General features: G+C 37.5%; 1 protein-coding gene and 1 pseudogene across 1 annotated transcript; both read left to right on the top strand.

Annotated features, from left to right (window-relative positions):
- The first annotated feature begins 4,248 nt into the window (after positions 1-4,248).
- On the top strand, positions 4,249-6,425 carry LOC126599569 (11-beta-hydroxysteroid dehydrogenase A-like). Its single transcript, XM_050265961.1, has 6 exons — positions 4,249-4,534; positions 4,757-4,949; positions 5,212-5,297; positions 5,475-5,606; positions 5,694-5,858; positions 6,054-6,425. The coding sequence occupies exons 1-6, from the start codon at positions 4,349-4,351 to the stop codon at positions 6,342-6,344; spliced, it is 1,053 nt and encodes a 350-aa protein (XP_050121918.1). The 5' UTR covers positions 4,249-4,348; the 3' UTR covers positions 6,345-6,425.
- A 4,603-nt stretch (positions 6,426-11,028) lies between these two features.
- On the top strand, positions 11,029-22,077 carry LOC126599121 (11-beta-hydroxysteroid dehydrogenase-like 4A; annotated as a pseudogene).
- Positions 22,078-22,336: the final 259 nt, after the last annotated feature.

Genomic DNA, 22,336 nt, shown 5'->3' with positions numbered 1-22,336 from the left:
ACAAAGCTTCAACATACAAGCTTCAACAAAAGAAAAAGTTCAAAGAACTTAGTGAATAAGGTATTGGTGTATTTAACACAATACGTTGAAATGAAGCAAAGCTTGTTTATTGATATCTCTGATAAGTTACAAATATGTACATATACATGAATCAAAATAAACAAACAAGAGGGAACCTTCACAAAGGTTGCTCAAGAGAAGTCTCAGCAATCGGCAGAGCCCCAAAAAGAGGAGGCACCGGAGGGTGATTATTCGGAGCCTCAGTACTAGGAAGAACCCCAGAAGGAGGAGGCACCGAAGGTTGATCATTCGGAGCTTTATTACGCGGTACAGCCCTAGAAGACGAAGGCAATAAATGTCTTTGGAACAAACCCACAAACCTCTGATGATCAAGTAAAATCTGACCATCAAATTCCTACAACTGGTCGAGTTTCCTCTTCATATTTGTAGCATAGTCATGTGCGAACCTGTGCAACTGTTTATTCTCATGCTTGAGCCCTCTGATCTCCTGTTTGAGACTTATCACTTCAGCTGCCAATGATTCAACTTGGCGGGTTCGAGCAAATAGGCGCTGGGCCATATTAGAGACAGAACTTGCACACTGAACACTGAGAGCTAGAGAATCCTTAACAGTTAACTCATCAAATCGTTTGGAAAGTAGTCTGTTATCTTTGGGAGTGAGAAGGTTCCTGGCCACCACCGCAGCGGTCATATCATTCTTCATCACAGAGTCCCCAACAGTAAGAGGACCAGCAGGGGATAAGAAGGATGGGCACCATATGTTGTCTTGAGAAGGCCTGGCTGCTTCTTCATCAAAGTTCAAGTCAAAACGACGGTCGAATAAGCCAGACATTTTCAGAAATGATGAAGGAGAAATGAGGTACAATAAATCTCTAAAGTACAAAAATAAGGAGAAAAATCCTACAAGCAATGACTCTCTAAATGTACTTCTTGCACACAATTGGTGCCCTTATAAAAGAAAGGGCTACATGGCCGTTGGTTCAAAAATCGAAGATGCACCATTTTCCACACCCAACATCAGCTCATCGGGTACCACAAATAACTTTGCTAAAGATCTCTGACAAAGTTTAGACACATAAATTTTGAAGGTCTAGTTACCCTACTATTACCCATTAGGGTAAAGGAACATCACCACTGTTTGATAACTGGAAAGTCCCTATGTGTGTCAACCTTCGTGCTCCGTGCTCCGTGGCAAGGCAGACTAGCAAAAATGCCCAACCTTTACTCACATTCGAGAAAACACTCCCAACAAGATTGCTTGCTCAAAAATTGAAGAGGCACCGCCCTCGGAATCTCGAGAGCCAGACTCCCAACAGGATTACTTGCTCAAAAATCAAAGAGGCACATCTCTCCAAATCTCGAGAGCCAAACTCCCAACAGGATTACTTGCTCAAAAATCGAAGAGGCGCCGCTCTCCGAATCTCAAGAGCCAAACTCCCAACAGGATTGCTTTCTCAAAAATCGAAGAGGCACCGTTCTTCGAATCTCGAGAGCCAGATCCCCGACAAGATTGCTTGTTCGAAAATCGAAAAGGCACCGCTCTCCGAACTTCGAGAGCTAGATTTCCTTGGAAAAAGCTTGTCTATAATCTTCACACGCAACATCAGCTTTCCAAATACCACAGACCACTTTTTCAAAATGCTCTGACAAAGTTAAAACACGTAAATCTTGCAGCTACCACTACATTGCTATGATCGAGAAGGGTAAATGAACAGCGTTATCACTCGCTATTGGGACAATTCTTATATATGTCGACCATCATCCTCCACAGCCAGGCAGACCTGCAAATAAAAAAAATGCTCAACTTTTCTTCATATCTGAGAGGGCACTCTCAGCAGAGTCTCTCGAAATACTCAGCTTCTTTTCCCCGATAATACCTATGCAAACAAGCCACACCAGAGCAAGACTATCTTATATCATCAGGGTTAAAAGTAAGAGTATCTCATATCATGCTTTTCCCCTATCTTTTCCTTTGGCCTTGTTCTTACCTGCAAGACAAGGAGAAAGAGAGCAATCAGTCAGCACTTAGAATCAAGCTTCCAATCAGAAACTAACTGCCTGGAACCCCTTGCTTGATTACTTACCTGGCATTGCTCTCGAGTACTCATCTTCAACATCTTATGCTTCCAGAGAAGATACCACATCTGCTTGAGGAACAGATAGGGCAAGTGAGAATGATATAAGGAAGCATGTGGAGACAAGCGTAACTGAACACGTGCCGATACATCCACTACTTTGTCAACAGTAAAAGTATCCCATATCATCAGGGTCGAACGTACTCTAGATTTGATGGACTTGTTTTGACCCTCAAATTCTTGAGTCGGCCTTATACTCTGGAGGAAACCAAAAAACCCTTCAGCCCAGTTCAAGAATAAGCTCATGGAAAGTTACTTCTTCAAAAGCAAAAGTATCTCATATCATCTCTTCTCCATTTGTTTCTCCTTATCCTTGTTGCTGTTTACGACATAAGGAGACGGAGAACAATCAACCGGAAGCCGAAGTCGAACCTCTGATCCAGGTTGCTTGCTTGGAAGTCTGATTGCTTACCTTGTCTGTTACCTCATTCGGCAAATCTCCTAGCTCGGCGACTTGGGGGACTCCTACTATAGGGTTTGTATTGCACTTGACCAAGCCCGAAACTACAAGTAAGCTTCAAGTGAAATTAATACATTACCTTGTGCATCTTCATCGGTTAAAGATACCACCCCTGGATGGAGGAAAAGTACTTCCAGAGAAGATGCCACATCTACATATGAGACAGATAAGGCAAGTGAAAATGATACCACACTTCGGTACTTAGAAATTTCGTGATTACTCAATGGCTTGGATCTTGCAAGTCCCCAACTGATGAGCTTCCCTCACTCGGGAACTTAGGGGAGCACTGTTTGTACCATACTTGACCAATCCCAAAACTACTGAGCACCGATCAACGTTATACCATCAAGGACCCAGAAGAGTTTCCCTCCAACCAGGAGGCCAATCACAACGCGACACGTGTCGACATCAGAAGCCAATCGTAGCGCGACACGTGTCAACATCAAAAGCCAATCACAACACGACACGTGTCAATGTCAGAATGAAACTAGAAACTCTCTTCTATAAATAGAGATCATTCTCTCACAATATTTCCTAATGTCATTTGTACTAAATCATTCACTAGTACTCACTAAAGGAGAGCTTGAACCTATATACTTGTGTAAATCCTTCACAATTAATGAGAACTCCTCTACTCCATGGACGTAGCCAATCTGGGTGAACCACGTACATCTTGTGTTTGCTTCCCAATCCCTATCCATTTACATATTTATCCACACTAGTGACCTGAACAATCTAGCGAAGGTCACAAACATAACACTTTCTGTTGTACCAAAGTCTTCACTGATTTTGTGCATCAACATCTCTCTTAAAATTTACTGAATAGCATTCTCATGTCACTTTGATATCCAAAACCGTTGCAGTTTCATCTTCTAACCGTAATGCATGTCTTTTTCATATAAGTCCGGTATTGAATGCCTATATAATAAAACAATAGAATTTAGTGCATTTAACTCATTCATATATACAAAATCCAAAGGAGATATATGATAAAATATATGAAAATTTGACCACATCAGTAGCTTAGCCGAAGTTCTCCTCCTCTTAGTTATATATCGTTGTACAAAAAAAAAATGCCTATGTCAAAACTTTCCTAGTTTCTATTTTCATTTTCATACCTAAAAACTTGTTCGATAAAAAGACATTGAATTCATAAAAGGTTGTCTAATAACACAGCTGGATGAGAGAGTCAATGGGTTTTCCCAAACAAATTCTAATGGCGATCTGTCTTTATTCTTATCCTTCTGTTCTTTTCAATTCTACACTAATGACAACGTGGATGGAGAGATTAAAACCAAAATAAAAAGATTGAGAGATTTTTCAATATAATCCGAACATAGCGTGTCATTATACAAATGGTGAAATATATATATTAAAAAGTTAATAACTTAAAAAATACAATTTTCCACCACTTATATAAAACACGTAATTTACCACTCGTGTTCCAATCACAATGAAAAATTTCTCAAAGAGATGCGGCAAAATTTGGGAGCATCTAGACAAATAATACGGTCACACAAGGAAATGTCTGTACACGTGTCCTAGTCTTGCCACGTGCCCTGTTGCTGCCATTGCACCGCCACCTCCTCCTTCTTCTTCTCCTCCTTCTAACACTTCATATATTCATAAACCCCAAACCAAATTAATAGAAAGCTTCTATCTTCAAGATTTCATCATCTCAGAAACATATTCCTGTGTTATCATCAGACAGGTAGCAAATCTAAGCAAAGCCATGTTGGGTCTTATTCACACGTTCTTGAATCTTGTAGCTCCTCCTTTCACCTTCTTCTCCCTCTGCGTTTTCCTGCCACCCTTTTATCTCTTCAAGTCCTTCTCCTATGTCCTGAGCTCCATTTTCAGTGAAAATCTCAAAGGAAAGGTCGTCGTCATAACCGGGGCCTCCTCTGGTATTGGAGAGGTAATCAATATTACTAACACTAAAGAACAAATAGCGCACACTACAAACTTTTAATCAAAATAGAACCGAATCATGGTAAATATGAACAACAATTTATTGTTTGCTTAAATTTGAAACCGGTTCTATTTGTGCATGTTTTCTCAAATACTGTAGTTAGTTATGGCACATGACGTATTATTTTTTAGTTAGTACACTTTATGTTTGTGTTGTTTGATTTTGTAGCACTTGGCTTATGAGTATGCGAAGAGAGGGGCACGGTTAGCCCTTGTTGGGAGGAGTGAAAACGCACTCAGAGAAGTTGTTGATCGAGCAAGTGACTTTGGCTCTCCAGATGTTCTCATGATACGTGCAGATGTTTCCAAGGTTGAGGACTGCAAGAGAATAGTTGATGACACCATGAACCACTATGGAAGGCGTAAGTACAATTTATATGTGTACAAATAAACTTTTATCATGTTTTTGGCATGAGGAAATATGAATTTAAATTAGCTAGTGAATTATATTAGGACTCCAACAAAGAGACGTGATCTTGTACTAATTCAGTACTTTGTGATATGTTGTCATCCCATAACAAACAATAATGAAGAAAGATAAAGATATTTTTAGAGTAACATTAACATGTAAATTCTTATTTAATGGTATGATTGATTATTTGATGGGATGTGTGATGTATGCAGTAGACCATCTGGTGAACAATGCTGGGATCACTTTACTTAGCATATTGGAAGACGCAACTGATATCACCAACTTCAGAACCATCATGGTAACTGCTCTGATTTCATTTATGTGGTTAATTGGTAAATGCATGTCCAATTATCAAAACATCAATATATTTTGCATGAATTTTGAAGTAAGCCAACCCAAGTAATGTCCCTATCTGTTCTATTTTTTTTTTTTTTTTCCAAATAGATGAGTGAAAGTTGACAACTTGTCGTTGCAGGACACAAACTTCTGGGGCTCGGTTTATACCACTCATTTTGCACTTCCACACCTGAAAAGCAGCAAAGGTAAAATCGTGGTACTTTCGTCGTCTGCTTCATGGCTACCTACACCAAGACAAAGCATTTATAATGTAAGTGATCTTTATGAAGATTGTTTATATTAGAGATATTATCATCTTATACTTCATTGATTAATTGTTCACGTATATCTAATTTAGGCAAGTAAAGCAGCTCTACTAAGCATGTACGAGACACTGAGGATTGAATTTGGGCCAGACATCCAAATTACAATCGTGACTCCTGGATTCATAGAGTCTGAGCTGACCCAAGGCAAGTTCTTAATGAGTGAAGGCAAAATGACGGTTGATCAAGATTTGAGAGATGTAAGTTTGTTAAATTCTTATATGCACTTAATTTATTAGTGAATCTAGTGTGCATATTAGAAACATGTTATGTTGTTAAATATCCATTCATAGTATGCTGTTAGACTGTTAATATTGATCATCGCTTTAGATTCACAGTATGTTGCTGAAACTGTCAATATTCATTCACAGTTTGAATAGCGTAATTTTGTGCAGGCCCAAGTAAGTGCAACTCCAGTTGCTAAAGTGGAAGGATGTGCCAAATCAATCGTGAACAGCGCTTGTCGTGGGGATAGGTGCTTGACGGAGCCGGCATGGTTCAGGGTGACATACTTATGGAAGGTGTTTTGCCCTGAGCTACTTGAGTGGGGTTACAGACTGATTTATATGAATAGGGCGGGCTCATCTGCCAGAGATGCACCTAGCGAGAAGATCTTGGATTACACAGGAGCCAAGAATGTGCTTTACCCTGAGAGCCTCCATACTCCTGAAGTCAAAACAGACTGATCAAAACTAGTACTTCGGATTTAAGGATGTGAAATGGTTACCAAGTTATATACATATATATATATATATATATATATGTGTGTGTGTGTGTGTGTGGGGGAGGGGGGGGCGCCGGGGCTGGGGCGGGCGCGCGAGAGTTGGGAAGGTTTGTAATTTGGGTGGTGGTTAAAATTTGGGGGGTTTCTGAGTTGTCAACGTATGTAGATGTAAATAAGCAATAAAGGTGTGGTGTGTTGTAATGTATAAGTTAGTTATTAATATATCGGGGTTTCCTCAAGCTCTCACGTGACCGCTGACCACCTCTGGAATTTTTTACCAAACTTTATGTGACTGCACGTGAGGACTGTACAGAAACCAAGCTGGTTCAGATACCAAAAGTGTATCGGTGTACAATCATTTTAGGTTCTAATTAGCAAGGTAGTGAGGTGATTGACATCAATCCAATTGATTATATTTAATTCAATCACTTAGTGAATTAAAACTTCCTTTTAATTCACCTTCTTCTTTGATGACTACATTTAATCATCTAGAAGAACTCACAAGCTATGAGTGACATCTAACCATATATCATAGCTACCCAAGCTAATGTAGAAGTTGTTCGGAGAACCTATTCAGTTGGAATTACAATGTAATTTGATCCTTCTCTAAAACAATACTCTCAATCATATTACTAGGGTATGGATATATTATGTCAAACCCCTAATGTGATTATTCCTTCTTATATGATTCAATTGAGTCGCATAGGAACGCTTTCCTTTATTACGCTCGATACTTCGGCCGAAGATTCCCGAATCATATCTTAGAGTATTCTTCCTCTCTTATCGAGGATTAGAGATTCCTTGTTGCGCATTCACTTGCCTTCATGACTAAGTGGCTTAACCCCAATTATGCCGTGGACACCCGCGAATGGGGTGACTTTGACATAATCAAAGATTAAGTACTTAGCCACAAGACAACAACGATGCCTCAAGTCAAAGGACTACTTACATTATTCCAACTATTAGAGTTACTTGCTTGACATGTGAGTAGACCTCCATGCAAGTACTCTCGTTCAATTGTGTTCAGTGAACTCATTCCCTTAATGAGCACCTACATACTTGTCTTAGTGTCACCACACGAATGGGATGAGACTTTCCATCCTTCCATTTGAAGCAGACACAGTATGTACCGGTCTAAGCATTGTCAGTATCCTTCCGACAATCCAATGACCAGGAACCTTTTTGGACATTATGGTTATGTGAAGAAGGTCTCTGTAGTCTAACATCATTAGATTACTTTTTCAATCGATCCATTGTCCATGGATTCACTATTTAGGACATATATCGTTTATTGAGATAGTCCTAATTAGTATCTTTGCCATTTGATGTATAAGAATCATCTATACATCCATTCATTTGTCCTGAAAGGTTTCTTCGAAAAATTGACTTTCAGGGCATATTTCCAACAGTGCAAGAAAAGCGAGAGCAAGAGGAGATGGTCTTAGCACGACAAGAGAAGATCATCCTAGCACCACAAATTGGTTAAGGGATAATGAATAAAGTACTTTTTGTAATCGGAGCCCATAATTTTCCAATCACTTTGGGTTGTAATTTCTTATTTATTGAATAGAGTACTTTATGTTGTTTCCAATTTATTGATTTTAGTACTTTATTTAAACTAAGAGTATATTTATTTAATTTGGTAATTTATTTATACTAAGAGAATCTTTATTCAAAAGACATTTAAACACACCAAATAAAATTACATAAACATACCAAATAATAAAAAAAAACTCACTAAATGAACTAAAAAAAACACACCAAATAAAATTAAATAAACACACCAAAAAAAAAAACAAACACACTAAATGAACTTAAGCATCTTAAGCTTGTTTCAATTCCCACTGGTACTCTATCAAATCAATTTGTCGGGCATTGTGCATATATGGCTTTTGAAGTGCAGTATATCGTTTAATGATCAATTCATTGTAACGTCCATCACTTTCTAATGGCTCATGTTGCACAGGTTCTTCGATGGCGTCATGAGCACAGTATATACGTGTTCTTGAATTGTTCATCGTGTCTGGCTCATATTCATCAACGACATCATAATCGTACTCATCTTCCACAATCATGTTGTGAAGAATAATGCACATCATCATGATGGATCGAAGCGACTCTACATCAAACAATCTGGCAACACCTTTGACGATTGCCCAACGAGCTTGGAGGATACCAAAACAATGCTCCACATCTTTCCTGCACCCATTTTGACAGCTTGCAAAGTGTTTTTCCTTTGCACTTCGCGGACGTGGCACTGTTTTGACAAATGTTGACCACCTTGGGTAAATGCCATCTGCTAGGTAGTATGGCTCGTCGTACATACATCCATTGACGCAGTACGTGACTTTTGGTGCCTTTCCTTGCAGGACATCGTTGAACACTGAGGATTTGGCAAAGAAGTTAAGGTCATTTTGAGCTCCCATAACCCTTAAAAAGGCGTGCCAAATCCATGTATCAAAAGATGCCACCACCCATTCTCGTTATCTCATCCACTTGGTCTGCAGATGCTTCATATGCAAGTATCCGTAAGGCAGCAGTAATTTTTTACTGATGAATGAAACCCATAACACCAAAAACATCATTCTTTTGCACAAAGTAAGAATCATGGTTGCAACCAGCAATCATGATTTTGTTGAACAAATGTCGTTCCATTCTAAAACAACGTCTAAAGTACGTATCAGGGAATGCACTATTACGGACAAAATAATTGTCCAAGAGTTCCGTACCTCGTCGTTGCCTACTTCTATCAAGGTTTCCAGAACGGCTGGGCCTGCAGATCTGACCCACAACTTGGATGACTTAACGGGAATGTGAGGCTCTGCCCATTCTTGCTTCGTCATCTTTCCTTCTACGTTCCTCATCCTCTTCCCTTTCATTTTGGGCCACCTGGAGATTGAACATTCCTTCTGATTGGTTAAACAATTATTCCTCTTGCTAATCGATTTCCCACATCGTCCTTAAAGAAGAAGACATTGTAAAAATGCAGCAGAAACTATGAATAATGATAGAGATCTTGAGAAAATTGGTGTGAGATTTGTGAGGATGGATGGTGGATTATATGGATGATTCATAAAGGATTAGGTTGTAGATAATGCCACGTGGCATGCCATCATTCATTAAAAATTTGATGGAAATATATATCCTCAAAGATTGTGACACGTGGCGCGACGTGATTGGTTAATAATCTAATCGGAAATCCATCACCAATAATTGTATTTTTGGATAATGACACATGGCACAACGAGTACGATTAAAAATCTTATCGGAAATTCATCACCAATAATTGTCTTTTCAGATTTTATGACACGTGGCACAACGAGAACGATTAAAAATCTTATCCGAAATTACAAATAAAATTATTTTGTATTATTTTATAACTTTTCAGATAATGCCACGTGGCGCAACGAGAACGATTAAAAAACTTATTTGAAATTACAAATAAAATTATTTTGTATTATTTTATAAATAAAAATAATAATAATATTTTATTGCATATTGCCAGGGCTATTGAAGTGCAACGGTTGAGATGCAAAAGGTTATTACTGTTCATTAAGGGCAGTTACTGGTCACTAGGTGGATAATATAGTGTATTGCCTAGGGGGGTTCCCACGTTGGAACTGCTTTTACACTAGGCTCCAGTCGATCAATAAAAAATAAATAAAAGAATATTGAGAGAATGGACGGACTTGGATTCGTCATCGCCGGTGCTGGAAGGGTTTTAGCCACTTACCTCCCGACGGACCTACTCCCGATACCTTCGAACATGTCATTATCTGCCCAACTGCCCTTATTAAAGCAGTTCCACGGTGGGAAAGGTCCCCCAGGGCTATCCACTATTTAATCCACCTAGTGAACAGTAATTGTCTTTAATGAACAGTAATTGCCATTTGCATATCCACCCCTACACTTAAATAGCCCTAGCAATAGGTAAATAAAATAATAGTATTTTTTGCAACTTGCTCACGTCACTCCCTCTCTTTCCACTCATCTTTCTCACTTCTCTCCATTTTTCTGAAGTTCCTTTCCTCTCTAAGCTCTCGACACTCTCACACTCTCTAGAGCTCCGAGAGCTCTCACCCACTTTCCTCTTCGAAAATTAAATAAATCAAACTCCAAAACCATGAAACCTTAATCTCTGGGACTAAATGATCCTAGCTATACCGTTACATGCATCATCAGACCATCACGATGTAAACCACCATTGAAGCTGAAAGCTTCAACATCTGAAACTCGAACCCAGGTGAGGTTCTCTATGCAAATCTTGTTTCATTATGTCTTAATGTTGTTTGGGACAAGATTTGTGGTGATTTTCCAGTTCGAAACTAGAGGTTTAACCCCCTGCAATTTCTCTGAAACCTTGCCCAGTTTTTTGTCACCTTATCGGAGCAAACTCCGCCAAGTTTGTGGGTTCTGGAGCTTTTGCTCAATTCGGAAATTTGAGCTAACTTCATCCTCTGCAGAGTAGTGGTACTCATACGCGAGCTTGAGGAACTCAAACCGCCGCAGAAGTAGGAGAATGAAGTTGCGGTCTTGGCGGTTACGTGATCCATTCTCCAAGGCGGCGGTGGTCACGAGGCGGAGGCATTGAGGATAGTCGTCGTCGCCACCGCCCATCCATCGTGAGACGATGTCATTCAAGAACCATGAAGGTTGACAGAGAGAAAAGGAAGTCCTACTACGTGGTTGACGTCGTTGTCACTCTGACGTCAGCCCATGTCAGACTACCTTTGGGCGCTCGAGCCGACACAAATCGACAGGCCTGGCGCTCGGGCCTGCTCAGGTTGTCTCACCAGCCAATGCTAGGCTTCCTCCCTCAGACAATCAAGCCCTATTCCACAACATGTCCTTCGAGCACGAGCTTCCGCTAGAGCTGCTCTCAAGATGCTCGGCCACTGTACGTTAGAAAAAAATAATATCATTGAAATTATGCAATTCATAGTTTTTGGTTTTGTTTGAATTTAGAACGTATGTAATTTATTGATGGATATGTTGAAATGTAAATTGTTTTCCTGGTCTTCACCAAAAAATAATTGTTTTCTTGGTTGCTTTTTAAATTAAGTAAAAACAATAAATGTAAGGTTTGGATTCATTCCTACCATGAATGACTCATATGTCCTAGATGTTAGACAAATGTCATGTCTTTATAGATGGAAAAGGCTCATCTCTGGATCCACTTTGTGGGGATCCTAGGGAGCCCCACATCCTAGCCGTTCATCATACATCGTGCGGTTATTTTTTGTTAGATATTATTTGTGTTTAATTTTAAATAATAAAAATCAAATGATTTCTGACCGCACAATATACGATGAACGGCTAAGATGTGAGAATCCTTAGGATCCCCACAAAGTGGATCCGAATGGGATCTAATTCCCTTAGAGATGACCTAAGATGTAAGGCCTAGGTTGTTTTACAGGTCAGGTATATATATGGAATGTTAGCTGATGTGCTTTGCTATTGATATTGTGTGCCTCATTTTTTTGCATAATGGGGCTTTATCTTCTATAAAGCTACTACATTTATAGCTTTAGTGAGAAATTTCATCCTCAATGAGCAGGAAAATAGTACTAGACCCACCATTTGGGAATTAGGCTACATCTAGTCTAAAAAAACAGTGAGTCCCACGAAAAAAGTATCAGTCTATGTACGCCAAATTCTAACACCTCTCCCCACTTGTGAATATAGTTGTACTCACCTTTTCTTTTTCTTTTTTTTGGTTCTTTTTTTACATGTTTTTTGTTCCAAAGGTCCTTCTCCATTTTATTTGTATGGTTACGCTTAAGACTTAAAATGATATAAGATGTTCTACTACTTACTTTTATTAATTTCCAAATAAAACCACACAATGAAATTGAAAGTTTAGAGACATTAACTGAAAATATAAACAAACAACATACTTAAATTGCAAAGGCATTACAACTTAATTATAAGATGAAATTTTATCTTGTCTTATTTCAGAGAAACAAACCAACCCATTCACATCCCCGTCAGAGCTTTGAAGCTTTGAGCTCGCGTGGGCCGTGGCTGTGATGATGAATCTGATACAAAGCGCGCGTGAAGGGTAATGTGTTAAGAGTAGTGAAACATTTTGAATTTTTTTGCTCACCGATGCAAGTGGAAACGTTGGCTGTTAAAGATTAAAGTGTCCTTAAAAAAATACATATATATGTGGCGCAAGGAAATACATACATACATATATGTAGGGCATGCCCTACCAATATTGTAACGCCAAGTGGCCAACCCAATTTATCCAAGACCACACAAATTCTCTCTCTCTCTCTCTCTCTCTCTCTCTCTCTCTCTCTCTCTCTCTCTCTGTAGGTAAAACCGTAGAAAGTAGACTTGCTAGGTAGAGAAGAGAAGCCACAGGATTCGATTCACAAAGTGTTGAACGTAGTCGTCCCTCTAGTAACATTCATTGGATCCCTATTCTTTCTTCCATATTTTCTCGTTTACAAGCTTATTAGTTTCATATATCGATCGAAATCCACTGAAAACATAGTCGAAAAAGTGATCCTCATTGTTAAGATAGCTACAATGGCAAAATTAAGAGAGAGAAAGAGATCGAGATGATAGAGAGAGAAACGTATATCAGTGAAATCCTTTCTTCATTAGTTTGTAATGTTTATAATGATCAACCTATATAGGTGTTTCAATGTCAAGCTTGCAGAGCAAGTATCTTCTTTTAACTACCTACCAACTAACTATATCTCTAACCACCAATATTCTAACTATCATAACAACCTATTTAATCTTTTGACAAGTGGCTTTATTTTAGCCATTGATATCCTTCTCACTTGGATCACTGTTTTGTACTTCATTCTTCTTACATCCCCCTCAATCTGATGTTCGAAGGCATTAAGCATTAGATTGTCGCAATGTTGTTGAAACAAAGGTGTAGACAAGCCCTTTGTAAGTATGTCAGCTGACTAATTTGTTGAAGACACATGTTGAACTTGAAGATCTCCTCAAGTGACTCTCTTCCGCATAAAATGATAGTCTATTTCAATATGTTTGGACTTAGCATGAAACACAGGATTTGTAGATAGTGCCATAGCTGAAACATTATCACAGTATATCATTGGAGATGAATGTAAAGATATATGCATATCATATAATAGATGTCGAATCCATGCAAGTTCAACAGCAGTAATTGCTAAAGCTCGATACTCGGCTTCTGTGGATGAGCGAGACACCATGTGTTGTTTCTTAGACGCCCAAGAAATAGGATTTGACCCAAGGAATACCATAAAACCTAAAGTTGATCTCCTATCATTTGGATCACCTGCCCAATCTACATCACTATATGCTTGCAGATGCATTGGTCTTGGTTTGAAATGAATCTCATAAGCAGATGTTCCTTTGAGTTATAAAATGATTCTCTTGACTGCAATGACATGAGAGACCATAGTATTATGCATGAACTGACAAGCTTGATTGACTGCAAAGGTTATGTCAGGCCTTGTAAAAGTAAGGTACTGAAGTGCACTAACCACACTCATATATTGTTCAGGACTTTAATAAAGCTTCCCATCATCCTTGAGTAACCTATGATAAGGTAGACATGGTGTGTTACACGGTTTAGAGTCCTGTAAATCCACTTTATCGACTAACTCATTAATATACTTTGTCTGTGATACAAACAAGCTATCTGATGTATAACTGATCTGCAATCCCAAAAAGAAATGCAACTATCCCAAATATTTCATTTCAAACTCTTCAATAAGAGCTTGTATAACCTGGTTAATCAATTGTGAACTGTTACCTGTGAGAATCACATCATCCACATGCAATAGCAATAACACAGTCCCTTTTGAAGACTGTTGCACAAACAAGGAAGGATTAGCTTGAGAAACTTGAAACCCCAAACTCGACAAGAAACTGGTGAATCTTTCATTCCAAGCTCTAAGAGCCTGTTTTAACCCATATAATGATTTCTAAAGTTTGCACACATAGTTCGAGGGATGTGTTGCACTCTCAAATCCTGGAGGTTGTGCCATATAGACTTTTTCTTGAAGTATGCCATGTAGAAAGGCATTTTTAACATCTAGCTGCCTAAGAGACCACCTGAATTAAGCAGCTAAAGCAAAGATGAGTCTTAGTTGTAGGTTTTACAATCGGACTAAACGTTTCCAGATAATCAACACCCTCTTCTTGGCTATACCCTTGTGTCACAAGTCATGCCTTATACCTTACCACAGACCCATCTGCATTCTTCTTTATTTTGTAGATCCATTTACATCCAACTAAATTCTTATTAGGTGGTAATGGAACTAAAGACCAAGTCTTTTGAGAGTGAAGAGCATCTATTTCATCTTTCATTGCAACCTGCCATTCTGAAACTTGAGATGCAGTTTTGAATGTCTTGGGTTCTGAAGTAACAGTAGCAGTGAAAGCTTTCTTTTTGAACACCCCATTTTTAGATCTGGTTTGCATAGGATGTACATTCATTGGTATTGGTAGAACAACATTTAGTCGCTCATGTTGAAAGTCAGGATCCATAGGGATAGGGTGTTGTGTGATGAAGCTAGTTTAAGGCAACTGATGCATTTCAGAATCACAAGATTGGTATGTCCATTCCATAGAAACACACAAGTTGCAGTTTTAGGATGAAGTTAGAAGTATTGTAGAGTTTTAATAAGGGAAAACATGCACACCCAAACACCCTTAGATGTTTAATCTCTAAAACTGTGTTGTATAACTTTTGAAATGGTGACTGCATATGTAAAGAAGCACAGGGCATCCTATTAATCAAATAAAAAGTAGTTGCACATGCATGAAACCAGAATTGATTAGACAATTTTGCAATTTGGAAGTGTAATTGTTGTTTCTACAAGGTGTCTATGTTTTCTTTTTGCCAAACCATTTTGTTCAGGTGTGTAGGGGCATGATTTCTGATGTAAAATTCCAAGTTGTGATAGATATTGTTGAAACTTAGTACTTGTAATTCCCCACCACCATCAGATTGGAATATTCCAACTATAGCAGAAAACTGAATACATAGATAAGCATGAAACTGAACAAAGGTTGCAAACACTTCTGATTTTATTTCTTAACGGAAAGATCCATGTGTATTGAGCACAATCGTCTATGAAGGTTACATAATACCTAAACCCTTCATATAATAGTAAGGGGGCATGTCCCTATACATCACTGTGTATTTTCTCTAAAGGTATTACAGATTTGGTTACAGAAAAACAAATGGTAATTTTGTAAACTTTCCCTCTAAACATGGAGTACATATTGATGAACATGGATCTATTGATGTAGGAACTTGAGATTGATGTAGAATTGCAGAAGTGATTGCATTTGATGTGTGCCCTAGTCTTTTGTGCCATATGCTCGAATGAACTGGTTTTGCAAGGAAGCAAGAATGCAATGCAGGTAGTGTGGGTGACTTCTTTTGTGAAATGTTGAATGGTATAAGGTAATAACTAGCTCTACACAGCCTCTTGAGTAGTATCTTCCCTGTGGATTTGTCCTGAACCCAGAAAGAAACATCATCACAAATAAATCTGCACCTATTGTCTTTGCAGAGTTGATAAATGGATAATAGATGCTGTGAAAGTTTTGGAACATGTAATACATTCTTAAGTGTGAGAGACTGATGTGGAACTACCAATTTAGAAGTACTAATATTGGAAATATGCAAAGCTGCATCGCTTGCAGTGGTAATAGTATATGTTCCCTGATATGGTTTAGACAGATCCAAATTTGCCAACTTAGATGTCATGTGTGCTATATCACCAGTGTCTGCAATCCAAAACTGATCAGATGGTGCTGATGGTTAGTAATTGGCATGCATAGCAGTGAGATTGACAGTTAGAGGCCTCCCTTGACAAGCAAAGTTACTTCTGTGGTAGCATTGGAGGGTTGAATGTCCATATTTCCAACATGTTTGACATTGAGTAAATGAGCTCAAAGCTGTGTTGTTATGTCTCTGAAAGCAATTTGTAGCAACATGACCTTTCTTATTGCAAATTTGACAAATAGGAATCTCAAAATGATGATCTAGGCAGTTCGACTGTTATGGTTTTGGAGTACCAAGAATACCAGGATTACCATTTGAAAATCTTTGACCAGAATTGTATTGAAACCTTCTTCTACCTTTACCCCTGAAATTGTTACCTTTATAGCTCTCATAGTTATGATAACCCCCATTGAAACTGTTATGAGACCCATTTACAAGATTAGGATTTGTAGAACTTGATTCTCCATTATGCTTAAAAGAATGATCAGAGGAAGATCTTGGTTGATCATGATCAATAACAAGTGCTTTCCCTTTGTCAGATTGAATTCCAGCAACCATGGCACTGCCAAAAGATAGTCCAAAAGAAATGTCAAAGGATTACTCAATAATGGCTTCCTCTGCCAATAGCTGAGATCTGAAATCTTTGGGGGATATTCCATTCTCCCTTCCTCTGATCACACATCGAAAAGTGTTAAATTTTGCAGGTAATCCTTTCAATGCAAGTATGATAATATCATCATCATCAAAGAGTACTCCAGTTGCAGCAAGATGGTCTCTTGCATCTTTGATCTTCTGGAGATAAACCGAAATTGATTATGATCTTTTATTATATTCTACAGCTCTGTCTTCATCTGAAAGATTATGGCTTTTGTTACTGCATAGAATCTTTCAATGAGATTCACCCACATCTTAGAAGAACTCTTGCTCCCAATGATGCAAAAAATGGCAATCGAGGACAATGTGGCAATGAGTAACTGCATCAATGCACGATCATGCATTTCCAGACCAAGTAGTCATCATTTTCAACCCCTTCAGTGTTAGAATCATTGTTGAATCTTGGCGGACACTTTCTTGAACCATCGACAAAACCCATAATTCCATGGCTTTCCAAAAGAAACGGACTTGAAAGCTCCAAGTGAGATAGTTTGAATCACCAAGCTTTACTATAACAGAAGTGGAGACAATGAAGAGAAGATTGGTGATCAATGACTGAACAATTTGCAGCTGAGCAGCCGTAACCATTTTGCAAAATTTATGAAGAATCTTTGACTGAGACTTTTGATCGAACAGTTGGTGGGCAGACGAGAAGAAACCAACTTTCTAAGCGACTGGTATGTTTTCCAATGCCAAAAATCACAGAGAGATGCAAACTAGAGGGTAGATAAGAGAAATAAATGCTTTAGATGTTGAGCGGAAGCACCGCATCGGTCGGCGATGATACCATGTTAAGATAGCTACAATGGCAGAATTAAGAGAGAGAAAGAGATTGAGATGAGAAAGAAAGAAAAGTATATCAGTGAAATGCTTTCTTCATTAGTTTGTAATGTTTACAATGATCAATCTATATAGGTGTTTCGATGTCAAGCTTGCAAAGCAAGTATCTTCTTTTAACTACCTCCTTATACCAACTAACTATATCTCTAACCACCAATATTCTAACTATCATAACAACCTATTTAATCTCTTGACAAATGGCTTTATTTTAGCCATTGATATCATTCTCACTTGGATCACTATTTTGTACTTCATTCTTCTTACACTCATTACCGGACCGTCTTCAGGAATTGGAGAGATAACGAATTAAGCACATGCATTACATATTTTATAATGCAGCCATGTGTATCATGTATTGTTTAATTTATATTTTATTTTATTTTATTTTATTGGATATAATTCTATCTTGTTCATTATTTTTCTTAAAGGTCATTTTGGTTTCGGTCCCTAATCAATCTAGTTGTTAGAATGAAATCGTATTTGTTTGAAAAGTTTGATCAATGTCTCTAGCATCATTTAAGGGATTTAACTCATGCATTTATGCATTCAATATCCCATAAATTATGAAATTTAAACAAATCCAAATAATATTGTTACAAATATAACAAGGGAACTGTTATTAGCAGTCCAAAAATCTCATTCTACACTCCCTCACAAGTGTATTTCCCTTTCCAATCACAAAAAGTTTGGAGTGCAAAATGAATTTTTGGAGTACCAATAGCAATTTCCATATAACAATTACTTAAAAATCAATAATAGAGTAATTTGTTCTTCACATAGTTCTAGCAAAAAAATAAAAAAAATTAAATAAATGTACCCACGTAATTATTAATATAGTGCAAGAAATAACCATTGATGTATTCTAAAACATAAAATGAACACATATAATTACCATGGGTACGTTCATAAAACAAAATATTGGTACGAATTAAATTTAAAATATGGGTACATATTAAAATTCAAAATTATGGGTACAAATTAAATTGAAAATATGGGTCCATATTAAAATTCAAAATTATGGGTACAAATTAAAACTAAAAAGAATATTGGTATAAATTAAAAAAAAAGGATACAAATTACAAATAGAAATATATGAAAAAAAAAATACTAAAAAGATTATATTTGAAAATGATTAATAATTTTTCATTAATCATTTTCAAATTGACATATACTGACTTGTAAAGGGACCTTAATCAAAAATGAAAAAGGAATAAGGTTTCAATTAATGAGAAGTAGAAATGAGGGATGAGAACCTAATTTATCATTTTCTTAAACCATTTGAAGCATTTGGCGTATGAGTAAGCTAAGAGAGGAGCCCATCTAGCATTTGCAGCCAGAAGGGAGGACCGTCTTCGTGCCGTGGCGGATAAAGCTCGACGGATAGGCTCCTCGTATGTCATTGTGCTTCCAGCTGATGTCTCAAAACTTGAACATTGCAATCGAGTTGTTAATGAAACAGTCAATCACTTTGGCCAATGTAAGACTCACATCAGCATATAGCTTTTCAGTTTAATTAGTTTCTCGTAAAATTAATTTAATCGTATTAGATGAATAAGAAATTAACCTTTCTAATCAACTTGGTATTAGTTGTTAATTGATGAATGCTTTTTCTAATGAAATAGTGGACCATTTGGTGAACAATGCTGGGGTTCTGCAAGTTGGCTTGTTTGAAGATTGCAACCAATTCTCTACGATGGTTTCAATTATGGTATAATTTAATCAGCTAATCATGTACTTAGGCCCTTCATATATATACTTAAGCTAATTTAATTATGAATATGATATTGCAGGACATAAATTTCTGGGGTTCTGTTTATTGCACACATTTCTCAGTTCCACACCTCAGAAAAAGCAAAGGGAAAATTGTTGTAATTTCCTTGAGTGCATCTTGGTTTTCTACACCAAAGTTGAGTTTCGACATTGTAATAATTTAAATATGACTATATATTACCCACGCACACGCGTTAAAAATGTTTGATTAGTGTCTCTCTCTATCTAATATATATATATATATGGGACGGATCCAAAATAATTCCAGATGGTACTTCGATTATGTTTTTTTAAAGAGTAAATTGTACAAATGGTCCCTCAACTTTAATCAAATTGGAGCAATGGTCTCTCAACTAAAAATCCATTACCATTGGTCCCTCAACTTATCAAAATGTGTAGCTATAGTCCTTTTTATCAATTTTGTCAAAATTTTGTCAAAATAAGCTATGTTGGAATGACCATTTATATAATTAGGGTTCATTAACTCATCAAAGTGTATAATTATGGTTCTTTTTGTCAACTATGTCAAAAAATTTGTTAAAACGAGTTATATTGGAAGGACCATTGCTACAAGTGGGTTAAAGTTAAAGGACCATTTCTCCACTTGAATTAAAGTTCAGGGACCAATGGTAATGGATTTTTAGTTGAGGGACCATAGCTGCACGTTTTGATAAGTTGAGGGACCAAAGGTAATGGATTTTTAGTTGAGGGACCATTGCTCCAATTTGATTAAAGTTGAGGGACCATTTGTACAATTTACTCTTTTTTAAACATTGACTCATAGAAAACCTGTGACTAGAAGAAGTGTTAGAAGAAAAATAAATCCAAGACTGACCGACTTCATTTGCCCGAGCTAAAGAGAGATTTTTTAGTGTGAGCGGAATACGGGATAGTACATCATATGTCATTATACAAATGGTGAAATATGTATGTTATAAGTTAATAGCTTGAATATTAAAATTTCTCATCACTTACATAAAAACACGTGATGTACCATCCGTGTACTGAAAAATTTCTCCGAAAGTAGGAACTTGCCCAGAAAATCTAGTGGGCCCAGTGACCTACAAGAATGCTGAAGGGTATGAAATTAGTCATTCAAAGAAGCTGACTGGGTGAAAATGTGAACTTCTTATGACAAGATGATATCTTGCGAGAGTGTAGTACCTCAGCTAACACTGCATTGTCACCCCCACCCTCAGCACTAGACACCAACTGGCTCCTTTGCCTTGTTTTTGGTGGAGAAGATCTGGTCTTCTTACTCTCTAGTAGTTCTGAGTCAGAACTCAGCAGTGAGATACAGAAATTAATAAATTTGAAGAAAAATAGAATAAAAGCTCATCAAAGGCTTACTGGTTGACATATATATATAATGATGGTACACTATTTGGTTGTATTCTTCAGGCAAGCAAAGCAGCCCTGACATGCTTCTTTGAGTCATTGAGGGCTGAGTTGGGATCTGAGATTGGGATAACAATTGTGAGTCCTGGAGTGATTGAGTCGGAGATAACAGGAAGCCGCCAATTTGTATCGCAGGTAATTACAGAGTTTTGAGCCCAAAGTTGGTTAGGTTAACCCATACAAGTAGCTAGCTAGAGTAACAATTTGTTGAAAAATAAATGCAATGAAGGGCTATGGCATTGCAGGGTGGGTGTAGATATCTTTAAAAGCCAAGGAAATATGCATTTGCTAGCATGGAAACATAGAAGTTAAAATTTTATTTTAATATGATTCTTTTTTGTACCATATTATACAATTACTGTTAAGAACAAGATGCAATTAAAGTTAAATCTAAAATTTATCTATACACCCTACCTATATCAAGAGTGTCCAAACCCTCAGGCCATCTTGTTTACTCATGTTCCATATACTTTGCTAAAACTCTCATCAAATCTTCAAGAAAATCTCTTAATATAGGAAAAATGTTTGCGCCAAAAGAAAAAGATATTAAATTTTCCGAATTGATAGTGATCCAAATTATTTTTGCATCCAAGCAATTCAGTGGTTAACAATTGTGCAGAATTGATGATATAAATAGGCAATTAGACATCGTTGTCACACCCTTCTTCATCACACCACTTCCAAAAAAGGACTATATCTGAAGATTTTGATTACATTTAGAACAATATTGCAGATGCTCTACTAACTTGAAGACCTGAGGTATGCTTAATGTGACCTCAACACAATGGTAAACAAATCGCATTACCTTTTACACATGTCTAAGTAGCCTCCACTACACAACCAATATCGTAATATGATGCTTAGTTATAATTCACGCTATAGTACAAAACTCATAATTCCATGTCTCAACTTTGAAGATTGCATAATCTTGTAGGATATATAATGTCATAGAATCTATGTTCTTTCTTTCTCCAAGTCGTGTGTGGCATACGAATAAATTGTATGAGAACTCTATTCCAACTCTAAACTTCTCATGATTTGTTGTGTATGTGATGATATGTTGTTTTAGCTTCGTTCGAAGTTGACGCCCAGTGAGTCCACAGAAAAATGTACAAAGGCAATTGTGGACAGTGTTTGCCGTGGAGACAGGCATCTGACAGAGCCATCGTGGGTCAGGTTCGGATTTTGGTTGAGGGTTTTGTATCCCGAGCTACTCGAGAAGCTTTTCCATCTAATAGTTGAAACCAAGAAGATGCCAGCCACTCCAAATAAGGATGATTAATTAGGATAAACGTTCATTTTAGTTTCGGATTCTGCAGTATACTATGTTTCATTAAATATTGGTCACATGTTTTTATGTTTAATTTAATTTTTAATAGGCAAGATCCGACATGCAAGGACGGATCCACGTAGGGACCTGGGAGGCCCCAGGACCCGTTGGCGATCCTAAATCGCTGCTAGAAATTTTCCAAGGACCCCTCGTACTCGAGCATGAGGTCTATGCAGGTTGTAGGTTGCAAGTTGCAGTGGCTGTCTTCTTC

The sequence above is a fragment of the Malus sylvestris genome, chromosome 14 (assembly GCF_916048215.2).
Source record: "Malus sylvestris chromosome 14, drMalSylv7.2, whole genome shotgun sequence".
Taxonomy (NCBI): domain Eukaryota; kingdom Viridiplantae; phylum Streptophyta; class Magnoliopsida; order Rosales; family Rosaceae; genus Malus; species Malus sylvestris.
This window is presented reverse-complemented; position numbering and strand designations above follow the sequence as displayed.